At 39.1% G+C, this 20414-nt stretch overlaps 1 protein-coding gene across 2 annotated transcripts; it reads right to left on the bottom strand.

Annotated features, from left to right (window-relative positions):
• Positions 1-2707: 2707 nt before the first annotated feature.
• Positions 2708-20062, bottom strand: tbx5a (T-box transcription factor 5a). 2 transcript variants are annotated; one of them, XM_062434333.1, is made up of 8 exons: positions 19901-20062; positions 19099-19193; positions 17606-17725; positions 16635-16782; positions 8975-9127; positions 5732-5823; positions 3486-3718; positions 2708-3300 (listed from the first exon to the last, which is right to left on the bottom strand). In XM_062434333.1, exons 1-8 carry the CDS (start codon positions 20060-20062, stop codon positions 2708-2710), a joined length of 1596 nt encoding a protein of 531 aa, XP_062290317.1. The 2 variants fall into 2 exon arrangements, with proteins under 2 accessions (XP_062290317.1, XP_062290319.1); XM_062434335.1 differs by having other exon boundaries at positions 19919-20062.
• Positions 20063-20414: the final 352 nt, after the last annotated feature.

The raw sequence follows: 20414 nt of genomic DNA, 5'->3' as shown, positions 1-20414 counted from the left end.
CACAATCCCAGTTTTCATGTCATTATGCACACACTGCTTTATTGATGGGACACTGTCAATCATACAGCAAACCATCTACACTACAATATTATCATTAATGGGTTCTTCCACTGCCATAAACTGCTGTCATATTGTTGTTTTTCTTCCACACAAGTGTTGTAAAAATGTAATCAGAAAGCTGTAAATAAAAATTCAAGTCATATTGTGGGCAAGTGGGGCAATTTGTTAAACCAGGTTATTCTTTCATTGTGTTTTTATCCACATAATCATGCTTTAATTTCAGTATTAATAATGTTAACCCAAATCTAAGTAACAGTTTATTATTAACCACATTTCTATACTGTACAGCTAAATACCTCTCAGTCTGCAGCAGCACTATTCTCAGTACTATCCAGTCAAACTGAAACAGTGATCAACACATTTCCTTCCAACATAATGACAAATGTCAAATTACTAATCATTATATAACTGTGCTTGAATAATTATCACATTTTAAGTTGCTTCTTTAGGGCACAATAAAGTGACTAAACCCTCAGCCTGACTTGTTAAGGCTAATGTGTTACCAAAAATTACCTCTTTACACACATCCACACATGGAGTCACTATCAGGCGGGGAGTTCCGGTCCTCTGATATGATGCGAACGCGGAAGTAACTTAAAACTGCATTCTATCAAAAGGCCACCAGGGGGCGACCGTTTTGGTGTCAAAAGGACTTCCGTCTCTATACAAGTCAATGGAGAATTCACCAACTTCTCACTTGATTTCTAACCTCAGTAAACGTTTTCAAAATGTGTTAATGGTCTCAATCGCTAGTTTAAAGCCTTCTTCAATGCAGTATGATGTTCATTTGGGACATTTTGGCCTCCCTGATTTTATATGTGACGATAAAGCAGGGTATGCATTAGGGCGTGGCTACGTGGTGATTGACAGGTTGATTGGTTCACAGGTTCAGGAGGGCGCCTCTTGCTCCTCCTGATGCCCATATAAGTAGAATCCATGTTTTTATTTTACCCAGCATGCACCGGAAATGTTCAAGATGGCGCTGCTCAGATCCGAAACTATTTGCTTCCAAGCAGCAGTCCACAAACCAATGGGTGACGTCACGGATGTTACGTGCATTTTATATACAGTCTATGGTCACTATACACTCTTACATTGTCACAAATTATTTGGTTGGATGTTCATATGTTTATCCGTCCATCTGTACCCGCTTATCCTTTGCAGGGTCGTGGGGGCTGAAGCCGATCCCACGTCACACTGGGCTAAAATAAAAAATATAATTTTATTAAGTGGAGCTTAAACTTCTGACATTTGTTTGTTTCCTCTTATTGCTCACAAACTCCCTGCTACGCTTTGCTGGCTGCCAGTCCACCACATTGATGTCATAGCAGAACAACAGGATGGTAATTCAGACATGAAACTTTTTAATCTCACTTAATGATTCCACATCAACAGGATTTTAGTATTTATTGATTTCAAATCAACCAAAAATGCAGCAGGGTTTGCTCAGTTATTAAAAATGCCTGAAAGTTAAGATTTGGGATTTATTTCTGTTTTCTGCTTATATGCATAAACTTCACAGTGAAATCAACATGAGAGCTTGACATTAATGGTTTCTGCATGTTGTAGTTTGTGATAAAATTAAGATATTATGACTAAAATATGAAAGTAGTACTGTTGTATCTTACTACGATTCATTTCTTTATTTATTTTTTTCAGTTTTTCAGTTGTTTACATTGTGAGGCACCTTGTAACTCTATAAATAAAGTTAACTTGCTTTCTAATTATCATGCCTTTAACAGTCAGTATGGATGTCATTGTGTTGAAAAGAAACATTTTATTTGTTGCTCTTGGGGCTTGACTGGAATATAATGGAGTGCAGTGCACCCTACTAACTGAGAGGTATATACAGTAAAGTAACTGATCAATATTTTGAATCATGATGGAAAAAACAGGATTTTTTTTTTTTTTTACGCTTGTGAACGTATCCAGCAACAGGAAAACAAAATCAGCCTCCTGACAGATTTAAGAGCAAGCAAATTCACATCAGAGCCACAACAAAAGCTCCGATCTGCTTATTCATTTTTTAACTCATAGTAATGTCACTACAAAGTAAGTTTGAACTACAAAAACTTTAAAAAGAAAATGAGAACTCGGGCTAATGTAACAGAAGACGAACGTCCTTTTTCTTTTTTTTTTACACAAACTCGGGACATTAATACAAAAGAGTTTTGTACTTGTTAAAAAAAAAAAGATGAAGACATATTCACTCATCACTGAAACATGGAGAGCCAGAATACACCATCGCACAAGAACACCTTCAGCCTGTGGGACCGCTGGAGAAGCATTCGAAGCATTTTGGTTTTGTCTGTTCAGTGTCTGCATTTCCACTCTGTTTGCTTTCTCTGCATTGGCGCAGTCTTTTGCTCAAGTTCTGGTCCAGCTCCACTTTTTCTCCTCATGTTTATGTTAGTTGCTTATAAGTGCAGATGCTGTTGCAACAAGTTAAGTGATAAGATGCTTGATGACAGCATCCTACGAATATCCATTTGCTGTTAGTGAACACTGAGCTCATTAAGATGAACAGCAACACATCCCCTAAAAATATAAATATAAATGTATCTAAACCCTGCCTTATTTTGGTCCTTTTTCTTTTTTTTCTCCTTTCAATATTTTTGTATCTGTTGATTGTGAAAAAAAACCTCTTTTAGCTGTTCTCGTTCCACTCTGGCATGATGCTGACACTATGTACAGTGTGGTACTGGTGTGGCGATAGTGTACGTGGTATACCATGTGTATAGAGGTACTCGTTTCCCTGTAGGCCAGCTGTGGGCGACTGAATTCCAGCACCAGGACTACACTGGCGGCCCAGAGTCTGGTGGGTCATGGAGCTCTGGTACATGGCGGCATGGTGGCCATCACCCAGCTGTGGAGAGGCGTGACCTCCCACTCCCCCAAGTCTGGACACCAGAGACCCTGAGGTGAAGTGAGCTGAGAAGTGCTGGTATGGCAGCCGCTCCATTGGCTGCATGGTAGTGACGGAGCAACTCCCGTACGGTGAGACGCTTGCCCAGGTGTTGCAGCTGATGTCCTCCAAGCTGGGAACAGGCTCGGCGCCCTGCGAAGCGCTGGCGTACATACAGGCCTGCCGCTGGCTGGATTCACTGCGGTAGGGACCACCGGACAGGCCGAGGCTCTGGGCGTAGCCGACCGGGCGGTAGTAATGATCCTCCTCACTGGACGAGCTCTCCAGATAGGCTTTCTTATAGCTGTGCTCGCTTGAGTGACAGTCATCCTCCACTGCAGATAGAGTTGAACAACAATGTTATTCAACTGCTATTTTCCAATCAGCACAATAACTACAAAAACATTAAGCTGTTTATATTTACTCTACAGTTATACTACATATAACTTACTGATTATTGATTATCTTCTTCTTTGTGTATATTTTTTTGTGTTGTGGAGTTCACAGTTGGGTTTCATACCTTTCCGTTTGATGCAGTGGTACTCCTGGCCGGGCTCGTGTGGCAGGGGATAGGAGCCTGACTGAGGCAGCATGTCCTGTGAGGTGCTTGTGACCCCGTTCTCACACTGGGAGTACTGGGAGCTCAGGGTGCTCGGGGTAGCCATGCCCTGGACTTCCCCGCTAAACGGACTGTGGCTTGAGCCCACTCTCTGGCGCACGGTACTGCGAGGCACTACTGGATACTCCTTGGTGCTACGTTCAGAGAGAGAGAGAGAGAGAGAGAGAGAGAGAGAGAAGAGAGAGAGAGAGAGAGAGAGAGAGAGAGGGAGAGAGGGAGAGAGAGAGAGAGAGAGAGAGAGAGAGAGAGAGAGAGAGAGAGAGAGAGAGAGAGAGAGAGAGAGAGAGAGAGAGAGAGAGAGAGAGAGAGAGAGAGAGAGAGAGAGAGAGAGAGAGAGAGAGAGAGAGAGAGAGAGAAAGAGAGAGAGAAAGAGAGAGAGACAGAGAGAGAGAGACAGAGAGAGACAGAGAGAGACAGAGAGAGAGACAGAGAGAGAGAGAGAGAGAGAGAGAGAGAGGAGAGAGAGAGAGAGAGCGAGAGAGAGAGAGAGAGAGACAGAGAGACAGAGAGAGAGAGAGAGAGACAGAGCGAGAGAGAGAGAGAGAGAGACAGACAGAGAGAGACAGAGACAGAGAGAGAGAGACAGAGAGACAGAGAGAGAGAGAGAGAGAGAGACAGAGCGAGAGAGAGAGAGAGAGAGAGACAGACAGAGAGAGACAGAGAGAGAGAGAGAGAGAAATAGAGAGAGAGACACACACACAGAGTTACAGTTGTTACTAGTTTATTTAAAACTGATCTTGCAAAAACATCTAGATTAATAGATTAATAGATTAATAGATTAATAGATTAATAGATTAATAGATTAATGTTGCACATTTCCTTTATTTTTAAAAATGTCTCCTTAAAAAAAAATCCCCAGCATTCACATCAATGATTCACACCCACTTAGGACACACAGAGAGAAAATCATGCAGGGGAAAACCCTCTCCAGTGAAAATACCAGCATGTATTTCACTCCTATTAATCCACAGTATCCGTCAATAGATCATTTTGCTACTTTTGGTTCTTTGATTTCAGGGATCGCTTCAGTTGAAACAGTGACCTGGTTTTGCAATAAGCTCTCCCATCAAAATGGTAACCAAGAGCAGACGTGCATAGTTTACTGTACTTGGCCGGATTGGATGATGGCATGTAAGAGTGATGGTGTGGTTTGGACCCTGACCAAGCTCTATACATTTGCAAGTTTTGATAGGTAAAATGCATTTGACTCAAAATGTCGTATTATCTTATGGCACGCACCTACTTAAAGTAACTTAACGTTGTTTCTTCCACTCAGATATGATCAAGCTTGCCTCTAGAAAACTACATGAAATGTCTGAAATCTGTCCACTGATTTCTTGAGATTTTTCTCTGCATGACATTGATCTGAACTGCTTAATTGTAAAGATGTATATTCTGTGGCTCAAAATAAAAGGTTATGGGAAGGGGGCAGGATTTTTAGCACCCTGTAGAAAAGCCAGAAAGCTTTTCCAGCTTTCTCTGATTTGGGATTTTTCTACATTTGAATGTGCACAACGTCTGTATTGGCTGCCCGAGGGGGGGGGGGGGGGCTGCAAGTTTCAAAACCAGATTTTCTCCTTTGAAAATGTGTTTTCCAAGCAGTATGGACACATGCTCCATCCCTCATCTGGACTGAATAATACAAAGAGAGAGGGAGAGGGAGAGAGAGAGGGAGAGAGCACTGTGGTCGTGTATTTCTTTGGCTGCCGGACCCAGCGATACCACCAGTTTAACACAAATCCACACGCACACACGTATATGCACACACACGTATATGCACACACGTATATGCACACACGCAGCAGACACATAAGCAGTTGGAACATCCTGGTAGAAAGGGAGATGTTGCAGTCATGTTTCAGAGGTTCTGCCAGATCAGCCATAAAAGTCCTCAACATGAAAAACTGGCCTAAGATCAAAAACTACACTTACATCACTGAAAATAACACTCATAACTGGCTTGCATTTGGTCGATTGAAGGATTAAAGTGGGGCTTGTTAAGTGACAGTGTGACCAGGATGTCAGTAATCCCTGTCTAATTGCGGTTACATTTATTTGACATCATTCAGTTCGTGTCAATATTTCCATGTGTAGAAGCCACAGATCAATTAAAGAAACAGAAATACACACATGCTCCACAAGCTTACCTTTGCATTCTGGACATCCGGTGCAGTTCCATGTCATCACTGCCACGAAAGCCTTTAGCAAACGGGTTGTTCTCGATCTTTAACTGGGTTATCTGAAACAGCAAAAAACATCTGACATTAGTAACATAATGTTCAATAAAAAAAGTTGTTTGTTGTGCCACAAAAATCATATAAAAGACAAAACAACAAACACACAGATCAGGAACTATTTAAATCAAGACTTTGTAGGACAATTCAATAAACTCTCACAAAAGACAAGTCCTCTTCAATTTGTGCCGTGATGATTTACAACCGTACACCATGTTTTTTTTGTAGAGCTGAGTTTTGAAGTTTTTTTTTTTTTTTAGGGCGAATCAGACTCAGCTCACAGGAGAATTAAATAACAGATCACATTTCCAGAAACCCAAGATGTCTTTTACTCATAAGCTAAACAATTCAATAAAGCAACAATTCAATAAGACATCTTTTCATAGCATAATTTATAACAGACAGTTGGCGCATGCCTGACTGATGTGATTTATTATATCACTTATTATATCACTTTTTTTGTAAAAATGTCTTAGTCAATACCAAACAAAAAAAGTTGTTTGGAGAACCACCTCCCACCTCCAAAATAGTAAACTAATCCCAAAGAGGTTAAACAAAATCCAGGGATATCCCCTCTCTCATGAGCAGTGGTTTCTGGCAGGTAGCTGGCAGCTCTCTCGTGTGCTTCCAGCTTTCTGACAAGACCGGAGGTTTGTCTGCACGCTGGCTGACACATCGACCAAAACCTTGTAAAAAATCTCTCGTGTGACACTTCGCTTGCTTCTTGTTAATGCATGCAGCCTGGCAGAGCATTTTGTTTCATCATTTAGAAGAAGAAGAAGAAAAAAAAGAAGCTTGGAATAAAGAGTTCAGAGCCCTGTTTGCACTCTCTTTACCCTCTGCAGGCGTTCCAATGAAGAAATACAGCTCGACAAATAATTAGGCTTTACCCCATTCCACAGTGATAGCCTCAGTTCAGTTTACAGGATGAGAAAATCATATATTTTTTTGTGCAAAACACATGTGAGTTCTCCTACTGACCGGGCTCAAAGGATGGAAATAATCAAACCAGAGAGTATGAATATTGTTAAAAATAATTCGGGGAGTAGACTCAGAGGACAATCAGGCAAATTTCATTCACAGCTTCAAAGTCCACACCAGTTTTACAAGATTGTGTCCAAACTATGCTCATTAAAATAACTGATGCCTTCATAAACATATTTCCAGATGCTTCAGGCTATTTTAAGTGAAGCACATACACATAATTTAAGGTTTGGCCGCTCATCTTTTAATTGAAATACATATTTCACAGTTTGTTAAAAATGTTTTAATTACAGCTGTGACATGACTGATTAGAAACCAGAGGCCAGTTTCATTAGCTGAGAGTCTAACAGGTGAATTGGACACAAGCCTGCAGCACATATTGCTTTGGCAGATGTCAGACTGTTTGATTAGACAGTTGTGGTAAAAGCGCCTGGAAATAAGAAGTGCTTGTTTTCCTGCAGGTCTGGAAAGCCCCAATAATTAGCCCGGGGTTACGATCTCAGCCCCCAATAACATGTTTGAAAATAATGAATGGTTTCTACAGAATGTCGGTCATTTGTGCTTCCTGTTCCCAGACGTGAAGAGGACTCTGGATTGGCTGCAGGGACATTATGAGCTTTCGCCCCTTTTTCTTCCCTGTTCCCCCCAAACTAAAAACATATACTAGGCCTTAAAATGATGTTAAGCAGACGCTGTTTACACATATATATATATTCCCAGGATTTTTCCCTCATAAATTTGGGCAGAGTAAATACTAACCTTATTTCTAAACAACTGCGAGATTTCAAGTAATCGAAGATTCGTTACACTTAATTGAAATTTGTTATGTGTGCGTCATCATTTTACAAATTAGGATATATGTAGAAAAAAACAACAAAGAAACTGCAAACTTTTAACAGCTTTTAAACATTCAATTATATGCAGCAGGCCTGAAAGCGCTGCAGATTAAATGTATTATTCATGGGTGTTACCGCTAAAAAAATTATTAAGTATTACAATTAATTCATAATAATAATAATATAAAATTAAATCAACATAATATTTTTCAGTCGTGCAGTTATTACACATTGAATCCAAATTTCCGTCTTAAAAAAAAAAAAAAGTTTAGAAACAGCTGTTTTTATGCTGCGCACATCTGTAACACGCAAAAACGGAAGAGTAGGAATAAACAGATAAATAATAACATCAATCATCTTATGATAATTAGTAATTATCATATCAATAATGTGACCTTTGCTGTGTAGTTGAATCGATGTGAAATGGAATAAAAAAAACACAAACACATTTCACTCCAATAACTGGCACAAAGTATTTAAAATGGCAAAACTGAGCGAAAATTCACAAATAAGACCACGAACCACTATTATTATTATTCTTATTATTATTATTATTATTACATTTTTGTTTCAAAAGTCTTATATGTCACTGAGGTAGACTTGGAGAGTTTATCCGGTTTATCTGCACCTTGTCTTACACTACAAAGCGCAACAGGCCCGCAGCTTGGAAAAAAAGTCTCTTGAGGTCAGTCGTCGTCTAGTCGGGTATCTGCTGGTTTCCCTGATATCAGAGATTTTTCAGCTGACAGTGACAAGGCTTTTACTTTAAACTTTACCGAGAGAACCGTGCCTTTCATTTTCTCTCTCCCATCAGTCACGCCGCACGCGCAGAAAATGGGACAAATTCCAGTTGCAACTTTCGTAAATGTTAGATTATTCATTTTTTTTTATTTATTATTATTCAAAAAGTTAATTATATCGTTACACAGTTGTATATTTGTGCTGGTAAAATGTGCAAAGTGTGCAATAGATGGTTCATTTCAGCCTGTCAGCCTCGTGCGTTTACACGTGCGTCCTAATTTTGAGCCTTATCTACCTTTTTGATTATATTTTGGGGATGTGGCGTTTACATGGAACATCCCTGCATACCTGATTATAACAGTGTGTCTTGATTTCTCACCATCTCTCTGCCACTATGAGACGGTTCCGACACCTGGATAAGCTGCTTACATGCGTAAAAGATAACCAGGATACTCCAAAAACCAAAAGAACCCCAACACCAGAATGCCAGTGTGCATGTAAACACACCCATCATCAATTTAAAGTGACCTTTTTAACTTTTTACAGAGCATAAAACATAGCAGCAAAATCCAAAAGTACAGCTTAAAGGACTTACCTTATGGTTTTGATAGGATGTGACCGCAATAAAGGCCGTCTCGGGGAACACGTGAGTGCAGAAGGCCGTGTTTTTGGAGCCAAAGCCGTTATTTTCATCCGCCTTCACAATGTGGATCCTCGGCTGATACTTGTGCATTGAATTTAGGATTATCTACAGAAAGAGAGGATGGGAAGAATTACGTAAGATGCTAGATGGCAGGTTATTGCATCAAAGTTTGTAGAACATAATGAATAGAAGTAGACACACGCTTTAACATAAGGGATTATTTGGGAATAAAAATCCAAAAAGTGAAGCGAAAGTTGCTTTAACAATACTTTAAAACAAATGTAATTCATGTATTTTGAAAAAACAAAACAAAACAACAACTTTGAATCTTTCAATTAGCAGCATGCATCATATATGTTTTGTTTTTACCACATTTTGCTACATTTGCATTTAAGATCTAGACACGCACGTGCACATTGGCTAAGAAAGCATTTCACGGGTCAGTTAAAGGACTTTATTTATTAATCTATGTAATCATATACATTGCATCCAGAAAGTATAGTAGTAGTAGACCCCTTCACTTTCACCCAATCTACACTCAATATCATATAATGACATAGCAAAGCCAGAATTTAAGAAATTGGATAATTTATTAAAAGAGAAAAACTGTGGCTCGCAGGTGGTCGCGTGGTTGGAGCGCGTGCCATATACGCAGCCGACCCCGGTGCGAAAATCTCTATCGAAGGACCATTGCTGCATGTCAACCCCCCCCCTCTCCCATGTTTCCTGTCTACTGATAAATAAAGGCGTCTATGCCAAGAGAAACTGAAATATAATATTGATATTGTCAAGTATTGAGACCCTTTGCTATGACACTTAAAATTGAGCTCAGGTGCTTCCCATTTCTCTTGATCATCTATTAAGTATTTCTACACTTTGATTGGAGTCCACCTGTGGTAAATTCAATTGATGGGGCATGAAAGGGATTTTGAAAGGCACACATGTAACTATATAGCAAAAACCAAGACATGAGGTTGCAGGAACTGCCTGCAGAGACAGGATTGTGTCGAGGCACATATCACCTGAAACAGGGTGGACGTTTTTTTGCACAACTTCACCTACTTCCAATGTGCATGAAGGGAAAAAAAAGTCTGAAGAAAGTCAAAGCTCCAGCAACAATTGTAGTATAGGAGAACTTCATTAACAGACCAACACATTTCATTCAAGCTTCCCAATGGCACACTAATCCTTAAATTGAAGAAGTTTGGAATAACCAGGACTCTTCTTAAAGCTGGCTGCTCAGCCAAACTGAGCAATCGGAGAGAAGGACCTTGATAAGAGAGGTGACCAAGAACGTGACGGTCACTTTGGCCAAACTCCAGAGATTCTGTGTGGAGATGGGAAGGAGGAAACCATCACTGCAACACTCCACTGATATGATCTGGGCTTCATGGCAGAGTGGCCAGACGGAGCACCAGGCACCGCTCATCACCTGCCCAATACCATCCCGATGGTGAAGCATGGTGGAAGGGGCTGGGACACAGGTCAAGGTTAAGGGAAAGCTGAATGGAGCAAAGTACAGAGATGTCCTAAATAGAACCTAGTACAGAGTGATCAGGACCTCAGACTGGGCTGAATGACAATGACCGTTAGCACACAGCTCAGACAACTCAGTGAACCTGGTTGAACATGACAGTCCACTGACAGTCCCCATCCAACCTGACAAAGATTGAGAGGCTCTGCAGAGAAGAACAGCAGAAAATCCCCAAATCCAGATGTGCAAAGCTTGCTGCATCAAACCCAAGAAGACTCGAGTTTGTAATTGCTGCCAGTGGTGCATCAAGTAAGTACTGAGTAAAACATTGAAATACTGTGTTATCTGTTTTTCCTTCCTTTAATACATTTGTAAAAAATCTAAAAATTCCGTTTTCATTTTGTGATTTTAGGGTATCGAGTGTAGAATGATGAAGGAAAAAATGAATTTCAATGATTTTAGCACGAGGCTGCAACATAACAAAATAATGTGAAAAAAGAGGGTCAGAATATTTTTTCTCAATGCACTGTACAAGATATGGTAGCCATGGCGATGATATGCATCACACATGTAAAAGGAAGACATTCAGTAGAGCAGAAAAGTGAAAATGAAATAAGCTCAAGTTCACGAAAGCAGGCAAAAAAATGCTTTGACTGGCAGCTGCTCTGGTTAAGGTAGTATTCTTCTATAATCCTACTTAGCTACACTTTTTTAGTCAAAAACTGCAAGTAAAACCTTTATTTAACTTTTACTACTAAATGTAATGAAAGTTTTATTCAAATGAAATTGGGTCATGTGCATACATTAAAGATCGGACTAGTTTCAGCCTAAACTAAAAAAAAATACAACTTTGGCCTACTTATGTAACTCATTACAATCATAGTACCGTTCCCATGGTTACAGTCATACAGAATAATAGGCTGACATAAGTAAGTCCTCTCTCTAACCTGACTAACTGTGCTAAGTGATGACTACTACCAGTGGTTAGCTTGGCGACATTAAGACGCGGTCCACACAGCTGAACTTGAGCCTTTGAGGCCCTCTCATCCGTGGGTCTTAAGTCTAATTGTTTTGACGGACCACAGCGTCATGGTCATCAGCCTCGAGGACATGTAATGGCTTTTTTTTAATGAAATCCACTTTCATTTTAAAGATAAAAAACAAGACTCTTCCTTTCCTTTTTAAACCCCCTCTCCTTTTTACACCCCGCACCCACCACATGTCTGTCCCACAGGCATTCCTCCTATCTGTTATCTTAAAGGTTGTTTTTGTACCTGCCTTTCACTGCCAAGGGATCGCCCTGACCCCCGGTACCTGTGGGGGGATCCTGCATTATAGCACAGACACAACCCTTAAGTCCTTTATTAGAGCTGAGTGAACCATACAGGCCAACACAAACGATACAGTAGTCATCCATTATTAATTTCCAGTTGAACTTGATCTCATTTCATGGTGCAGTAGGTTTTTGTAATGGGCAGAAAATGTGCTTCCACAGTCTGCCATTCACCTTGCAGATGCACTACGATCTAATGGAAGTTACTGACCCTGTACTGGAATGATTGGTCAGGATTTGTTGAGCATATCACTTTTGTTAGATATGCAGGCTGGTGAGGAGTAGGTGAATTGCAAGGGTTTGGGGGCTGCATACTTGGACTTGAAGTGAAAGAAGTTTGCCAGACTGAGAGAAATGTACATTTGCTCCTGCTTCATGGCAACTTTCCGTCACTGGGTTGTTTTATAAATGCATATCTTAATTTTACAGCTCATAAATGTCATCATGTAAGTGTGGTATTTGTCCCTGTTCTGTAACATCCTGTCACCATGCACAGAAAAAAAAAAAACATCCTCAACCACATCATGCTCCAACTGTGTGCAGCAGTGCAACCGTTCTGTTTGTGTTTAGATTTGCAAACAAGGCTTTTAAACGTTTGTTGGAAGAGCTTTCTGAACACAGTGCAGAGAAAAAAGTAGGTTAAACAAAGTATTTTCCCATGCATTCATTACTGGCTTATTTGAGGTCTGCAGAGATACAAACCGCAAGCAACAAGCCCATCAATGCAAACATGTCATTCACCACTCTGGATGGTTTTTAGAAGCTAAAAATGTCTGCCACCGAGTCACATTAGAAGTTGCATGGAAATTCCTAAACATATATTTCACCCTGGAAAATAGTACGGTCCGCTAACTGTGGGTTCCCAAAGTCCAGTATGTGTGTGTGTGTGTGTGTGTGTGTATTAGTAGGGGGGTTATGGGGGTAGGGGTGTTTCTGTGGACCACCCACTGGGGCCCAAGCACACGCCTTGTCTCCCTTGGCCCAGCCGCTGCCCTGCCTGGGTCCCTGTATCTTTGCTCCCCCCGCTTGCCTCTGGATGATAGTATTTAATGATAGTGAGGGATCACTTTGGGTCTCGAGCCGCTGCCCTTTGCTTTCAAGTTCCACCACATCAGAGAGTTTCTCCGAGCCTCGGGATTAGCCGGCTTTGTACACCATCATCTATTGCTCATCACACACTGCCATTCAAATATAAACAGTGCGATCCTCACACTCCACCCTCCTTGGCCAAAACATGTGTGGGAAGACAGGGAGACGAGTGCAGGAGCAAATTGAGGGGGCAGATGAATAACACTGAGAAATATTCCGGGAGTTGAGATCAAAGCAAAAAAAAACTGCAGCTCGGTATGAAGACCAAAACAAAAGGATTTTTAGGAATTTAAATACAGGAACAATACAAACACCAACATGGTCAGATAAATGTAGCAAAGAAACCTAAAGTTGTATTTATACCTTTTACTACAATACTACAAAAGATCAGTAATGTTCTGCAAAGTTTGACTTGATTTAAAGGTGCAATAAGCACATTAACAGCTACATGCACTTAAATATAAACAATTCTCATGGTAATGGTGCAGCACCTTTTATTTACTATTTATTTATATATTTATTTATTTTGGTAAAAATGAGTTTGCAGCAGATTTACACTGCATCATATTTAGTGAGTAAAAAATCTTCAAACAATGCTCTAACACTTCCTTATAGCATGAAGGAAAGCATACAGTGGAATAAAATGGAAATAAACAAATAGGACTACTAATGGCTCCACATTGTAGTTCAGTAAAATGTAATTTGTAACTTTGTGTAGTGAAATAAAATGAATAAAACAGCTCATGAATACAATTGTAAATAAAGCATTTTTCTCCCACTTTTCTTATTTAGAAGACACTGTTGCACTGTTGCAGTCTGATTCATTTAAATGCATAACCCCCTATTTACAAACTCGCAGGCCCCATTGGGTTGAAGCCTCCCTTAGTTCCTTTTACAACAGCCCTGAGCTGGTGAGCTCGGCCCTGCTCAGCCCGCTGACGTGTGTCTAATTGCCAGAAACATTTCCAGAGAGAGAAAAACGTCTCTTTCAGGCCCCCGTCCTAAAGTGGTCCAATTTATATCAGCAATATGTTCTGGTCTCATATCTCACTATGGCTAGTAATTATAAATCATCCACAAGTTATTTCAACCAGCTGGACCAACAAGCTGATGGAATAGATTTTTTCTGGCCAGCCACCAGCATTTCATTTATGAATCCCATGGTGCTGTGTCTCCCAGCACGAATCGGAGAGGGCGAGCCAGGAACCACTGCAACCAATCAAAAATTCACTTTAACCCAGAATTTACAACACCGCTCACATTCCGACTGAGCTCCGGTTTCATCTCAGCAGCTGGGCTCTGGCAAGGCGACAATAACCATAGGTGCCATGTGGATAGATGGTGGCTTTATGTGTGTGTGTGTGTGTGTGTGTGTGTGTGTTTACAGCACTTTTTTTGCTAAAAGAAACTCATTTAAGATTCACTGTCAAAGTAGTTGTTAAAAGAATGATCAGTGGACACAATATGTTTGATATTATCACTTTACTTTCGACCTTTTTCTCATTTCAGATTTGAGCCTTTTATATCTGTAATTAACATCATTTTAACTTTAATTCAATTTCTGATGTTTTTTCCATGCAATTTAATCTCTATCCCTGAAAAACAGAGCAGCTGTTGATGTGCCTTCTGCCAACCTCATAATTGTTTTTTTCCCTCTAATAACCGGAGCTATTAGTAAGAAAGCTAATTGTGTGACTATTCTGTTTCTACAACAAGACATCTAATGTTGCCATCAACTTGAAATTTTTATGAAAACCTGCCGCTAACAGACCCCATTAATAGCATGGAAACTCGTTGATGAAGTAAGTGATGTTTATGTTTTTGGGTTTTGGGTAAGACAGGAATCACTAAAGCCTGGGGCCAGATAGTGAGTTCAAAATAATGAGGAGTCAAAGTTAGGAAATGGGTACCATACAGGCCCCCTTCACTTTGCTGCAAAAGTGTCCAACTGCTCCCCTCTATTTATGCAAGCTGACTTCCAGGAGGTCTACGACTTTAATGCATCTAGATGGTGCTACAATAAACCTTAACTTTAAAAAAGAAAAGAGGTTCCAGGAGGCTGGAAGCAAACATGTTATTCTACTTCACGGTGAGGCGAAAAAAGACACGAAATTAAATGATTTTTTCTTCGTTGAGAATCAAGATGGAGAATTTAAGTTAAACTCAGAATATAATAATATATATAAAGAGAAATGGTGTGAATTGCACATTGTAATTAGAAACTTACATTTATGTATTAACTACATTTACTAAATTGACTTATCATTATCAAAGCATGCATTTACTCATGTCTTATTGAAGTGAAGTCACGTTAAAGTTAATAAAATCAGGCATTATTTGAATGTAAAAAAAAAAAAAATCATTTTTCTTGCAGCAGGTCCAACTTTAACTTATTTTTCTTGGATTTCTTTTTGCATTCAATGAAAAAAATCAAACACACTGTTCATTCAGTTTATCTGGGATTTACATTTTTTTTCTCTTCCTGACAGTAAATAGTAAAAAATGAATGACGTTTTCATCTCATCCACATCACATTTTTCTCCCTCAACATAAGCAAATGTAGCTTCCAGAAAAAAGGATAAGTAGGGAAAGGATAGATAGTTTCCACAAGAATAATAAACTGCATCCAGTCTGTTGTTAAATATTCTGAGCCAAACACTAACTTATTTTCTTTGCTTTGCTTTACAGTCTAATATCCAATAATGCAAGGACATAAAAAATATCATCTGCATCACAAAAAAAACAAAAAAACCGAAAAATACAAATAAAAAAATAATAAAAATGGGAAAAACTGAAAATGGTCTTATTGTAAATTGAATATTGAAGCAAAAACTAAACAATCAAAAATGTATATTCTGTATTTAATTAAAGCACAGAATATACATTGCATATATTCAGATGCAACTTAATTTCATGAGTTTGTAGCAGTTTGGTTTATTAGAATAAATTAGACTACATCAAATAGTCTAATCATGAAAAACACTGCTTTGTGTTTCTTATTTTATTTTATTTTATTTTATTCATTTCTTACAAAACAAATGTGAATTTATGACCTTTAAACTCTAAGGTATAATTAGGCTACTCAGTTCTGACCCTTTGCATTTAAAATTTAAGCAGGTAAAGTTTTTCACAACTATTTCAAGTTGTATAAAAGTAGTAATAAAGTCTTAAATGTATTATTATTATTATTATTATTATTATTATTATTATGAATAATAATAATAATAATATCATTATTATCGTTATTATTATTATTATTATTATTATTATGAATAATAATAATAATAATATCATTATTATCGTTATTATTATTATTATTATTATTATTATTATTATTATTATTATTATTATGTGCATGTTTTATTCTTAGGGAACAGTCCCTCTCTGCAGCTCCATCAGTGAGTTTAGACGCTAATTTATTTGGATCATTCTCAAATGTTATAACGAAGTTTTGAGGAAAACGATAATTAGTCAAGTATTAGAGGTGAAAACCAGAACTTGTGTTTTAAAAGGAGATACAAAAAAAGTTGCCAGTAGATGAGTAGAAAGGGACGATTGACCACCCGCCCTGCTGAAGTGCCACTGAGCAACACAACACAGAGAAAACATCCGATATTGGATCAATGCGCCACCAGCTCTGTTTCCCCATGTCTTTTACTGAATCACACACACACACACGTGTTAAATAATAGAGATGACATGGCCTAGGCACCTACGTGTCCGAACGGGTCCAGGTGGTTGTTGGTCAATTTCAGCTTTTGGAAGGAGACCAGTTGCCTCATCCAGTGCGCGCCAGTGGCGGGAGAGTCCGGGTGGACGTAGAGCCTCCCGGGCATGGCGGGCTCGGCCTTCCCGGTCACAGACCTGAGTCAAAGCACCCACAGTCAAACACACATATCTGAACTGAATGCAAGTTTAAAAAAGAAAAAAAGAAAAAAAAGAATATAAGAAAATAAAGAGGTCTTTAAAACAATTTGTCAACTTTTGTGGCTTTTTTCGCGTCAAATAAAACAATTACGCGTCACATTTACGCAGCTTTAAGGTCACCAGAGTGTTTACCTCCTTGTCAAAACTTTGCATTGGAGCTTCTTTAAGGGACTAATACTTACTAACAGGGAGTTCGTTTTCTTATTGTCAGATTAGAGCTGATAGACATTGTTTTCCAACATTGTTTAGAAGGAGAGAGGAGAATTAGTTCCAGGAACATGCTTCGGACGGGTCATTATCGGCAGTATTGGCATGTGATTATCCTCTTTAAGTATCTCTTCATTGAAACGCACTGACCCAAATAAGACATTCCTGTCCAAGGTTAGAGAGATCGACATGACACTAAACAAATAGTCCTGCTCATGTCCCACCCGCTGCATGTGAAAGGAAAGCCTTGTTGCAATGCACACATATATAGGCTGGTATGGCTATAGTAGGAAAAAGTCATCAACATTTATTCAACACCAAAAAAAAGTCAGACATTTCTATCCCTGCTGACTAGATTTCTTGGCAACCATTAAAAAAAATACACAGTTCACAATTCTCGGGGAATGAATATGTTACACTTCCGATTCTCCTCCATTATGACAAAAAATAGTCTATAACATTTCCTGTTGGGACTAAAATCCACAGAGAGCGCGTGCTGTAGCCAGGACCCCTGAAAAAATGTTCATTTCTGATAATGTTACATTTTACTTACCATTTATTATCAGCGAACTTGTATCGATGGTCATCTGCAGGAACAACATCCATCAGGAGAATATATTTAGTTTTGGGGTTCAGTCCTGTGACTTTCACTTTGAAGCTGGGGAACATCCGCCTGTAAAGGACAACACACGCTTTATAGATTAAATCACCGCTACGTGGTTTTTATATCAAACTGGGGAAGCAGTAAGTTACATACAGACACGTATAGACTATAGCGAGTTTTCATGGGTTTTTTCTCCTGTATTTGCAAGAAGAAATCACTTTTAAATGGCACCCAATAATGCATATTCTCTAATATTTGCGGTGTGCACACAACCAAAAAAAGGTTAATGAAAATCAAATGTGTGTATCCAGAGGAAATATTGAAGTAATTTTCCCTTTTTAAGTGAGCGTTTTAAATGTTTCACTTCAACTAAACTAAACTAAACTAAACTAAACTAAACTCATGAGTTAAAATGATAAACTACTATTTGGTTTGGAAAGGTAAAAAAACAGTTTTGACTGAGACCTGCACGCTATAAAAAATGTTTTACTGTGGGGTCCGTTTAGTAAATCATTTGGATATTTGGTAGCTGTCATACTGGAGGAAAAAAAAAAAACACATAACGTGAGTATAAGGCTGAGCAGTCTCAATAGGGAAGGGCTGAGGACGAGGAGGGATGCTGCGCAATATCATTTCACGCCAAAAAACAATGACTGACGGGAAAATAATGGAGACTTTCTGCAGCTGTGAGAAAACAACTGTCTTGTATACACCGCACTGGGACGGACAATGTAATGTAGCTGCGTTAAAATATCAATATTAATCTTTTATGATACAGAGATCTGAGCCACCGGATACTTTGACATGTGCAAGACACACAAGTAGTACTCATGCATATGCTGCAAGTTCACACTCAGCCGATGCGCGCTGTTTTGACTGCATCAGTCTGAGCTCAACAACCAAACACATGTACAGTCTCATGCATAACATGTTGCTTGCAAAAGTCTTTACACGTGTGCTCTGTCATAGGCCTGCACGCACACAGAAAAGTGCTGAAAATGGCAAATCATGCTCTTAAAAATGAGTTTATTCCAATGGATATATAAAGTCATATCCAGCACTACAGACTAATATTTGCTTTACACCATAGGACCGTTTTGTCCATTTTGCTCTCTCTGACTGATTGGTCGATAGTATTGCATTTCCCCAACAGGGCCACCCAGACTAAAATGTATAGGCTATGCAGTCATGGTGTTGTGGAGCGCTAAAGCGTCCACCAGATGCTCTGTGTTTTCTCTGTGGTTCCTCACAGTGTATATTTCCAAATCCCAAAGCATGAAAAAAAATTCCAAAAGGCCCCATAGTCCACATTTGACCTCATATGGATAAATTTCATATAAGGTAAGAATGTGAAGCTTTATCAGCGAGCAGACGTGCAGTCAATAAAACCCCCCACTGTTTCTGATTATACAGTATATTTTAAAATATATTTGTCATCTTACCTTCCGGCTTTGGTGATGATCATCTCTGTCCCCACCTCGTGAAACTTCGACCAGAGTTCCCTCTCGTGCAGGTAGACTTTTATTCCCTCCATTCCCTTTAAAATGAAACATCTTTTAGTGCCTGTTGCGCAATAACCTGCCTTCATGTAGTCATATTCTGAGCAGTGGTGTCATGCGTGAGATGGCTTGGAGGCCTTCTGTGTTGGCCAATTAGCCTGCTGTCAAAAACATCAGTGTGCTTAGCAGCTAGAGGTGATATTACAGATGCGTGGTGATTGATATTGAATTTTAATGTCAAGAAACATGCGCGGTACATTTAAAGTCACAAGAGGAAATAACGTAGTGCGTGCAGTGACTGTGTAACCCTCGTGTAACCACGTATTGGGCCTTTAGCGTGCACGTAACTGCACACAATATACAGTATAATACACCACAGGTAACATCTGTATTTATCACTTATATGGTTTCACATTTTTGCCATAAAATGCAGCGAAAATACTTCTAAACTTTTCTGATGTTTCACTTCTGAGATTAATTTTCCAGAGTCAGTTTATTAGACTAGAAGATCCTAAAAAGTTCATATAAAATAAACTATCGGCTATTTTACACACTAGCAGAATCACTCTCTTCTATTGTTATTTTGTTTTTTTGTTTTAAGACCATGTGTGATTTGTTTGGACGACCACATGAATATATATAATATATATAATATATATATATATATATATGGATATATATTAGAGTGAACGTAAGAGCCGTGCAGCAGCCTCGGCTCGCATCCTTCACGCGCAGAGTCCTGCACACACGCACTGATACTGACCTGCTGTATGTAAGTTGTCTGTGATGATGGGGATTTGCTTGAGGTCCCGTTCTGTTTCTCTGATTTATTATCACTCGGTAATTCCCTCGAATCCGAGCCACCGGGAGAGTTTTGGAGGCTAAAAGTCTCCTCTTGGTCCGCCATGACCGAAGCTCCGAAAAACAACCGTCCCAGCTGTAAGACCCAAAACACACATGTCAGTGTCAGAGGCTGCAGATTAACATTACAGTAATTACAAAGGGATTTAGCTCCCACACAAACAGACACGTAAATACTGTGTTTTTATTACTATTTGACCACAAATTTATATATATATAAATATTTAGGAAGTAGCCTAGCATTTAACCTACTAAATGGGGTATTACAATTCAGCCATATGCGCCTTAATAACACAATTGACTGAACAGAAAAACTAAAATATAAATTTCATTAATAATTGAACACTTTCATTGTAACAGCAGAATAAACTTGAACATATTTTACATTGTATTTCTAG

The sequence above is a fragment of the Scomber scombrus genome, chromosome 15 (assembly GCF_963691925.1).
Source record: "Scomber scombrus chromosome 15, fScoSco1.1, whole genome shotgun sequence".
Lineage (NCBI taxonomy): Eukaryota > Metazoa > Chordata > Actinopteri > Scombriformes > Scombridae > Scomber > Scomber scombrus.
The sequence above is the reverse complement of the archived record's forward strand: the minus strand, read 5'-3'. Positions and strand labels throughout refer to the sequence as shown.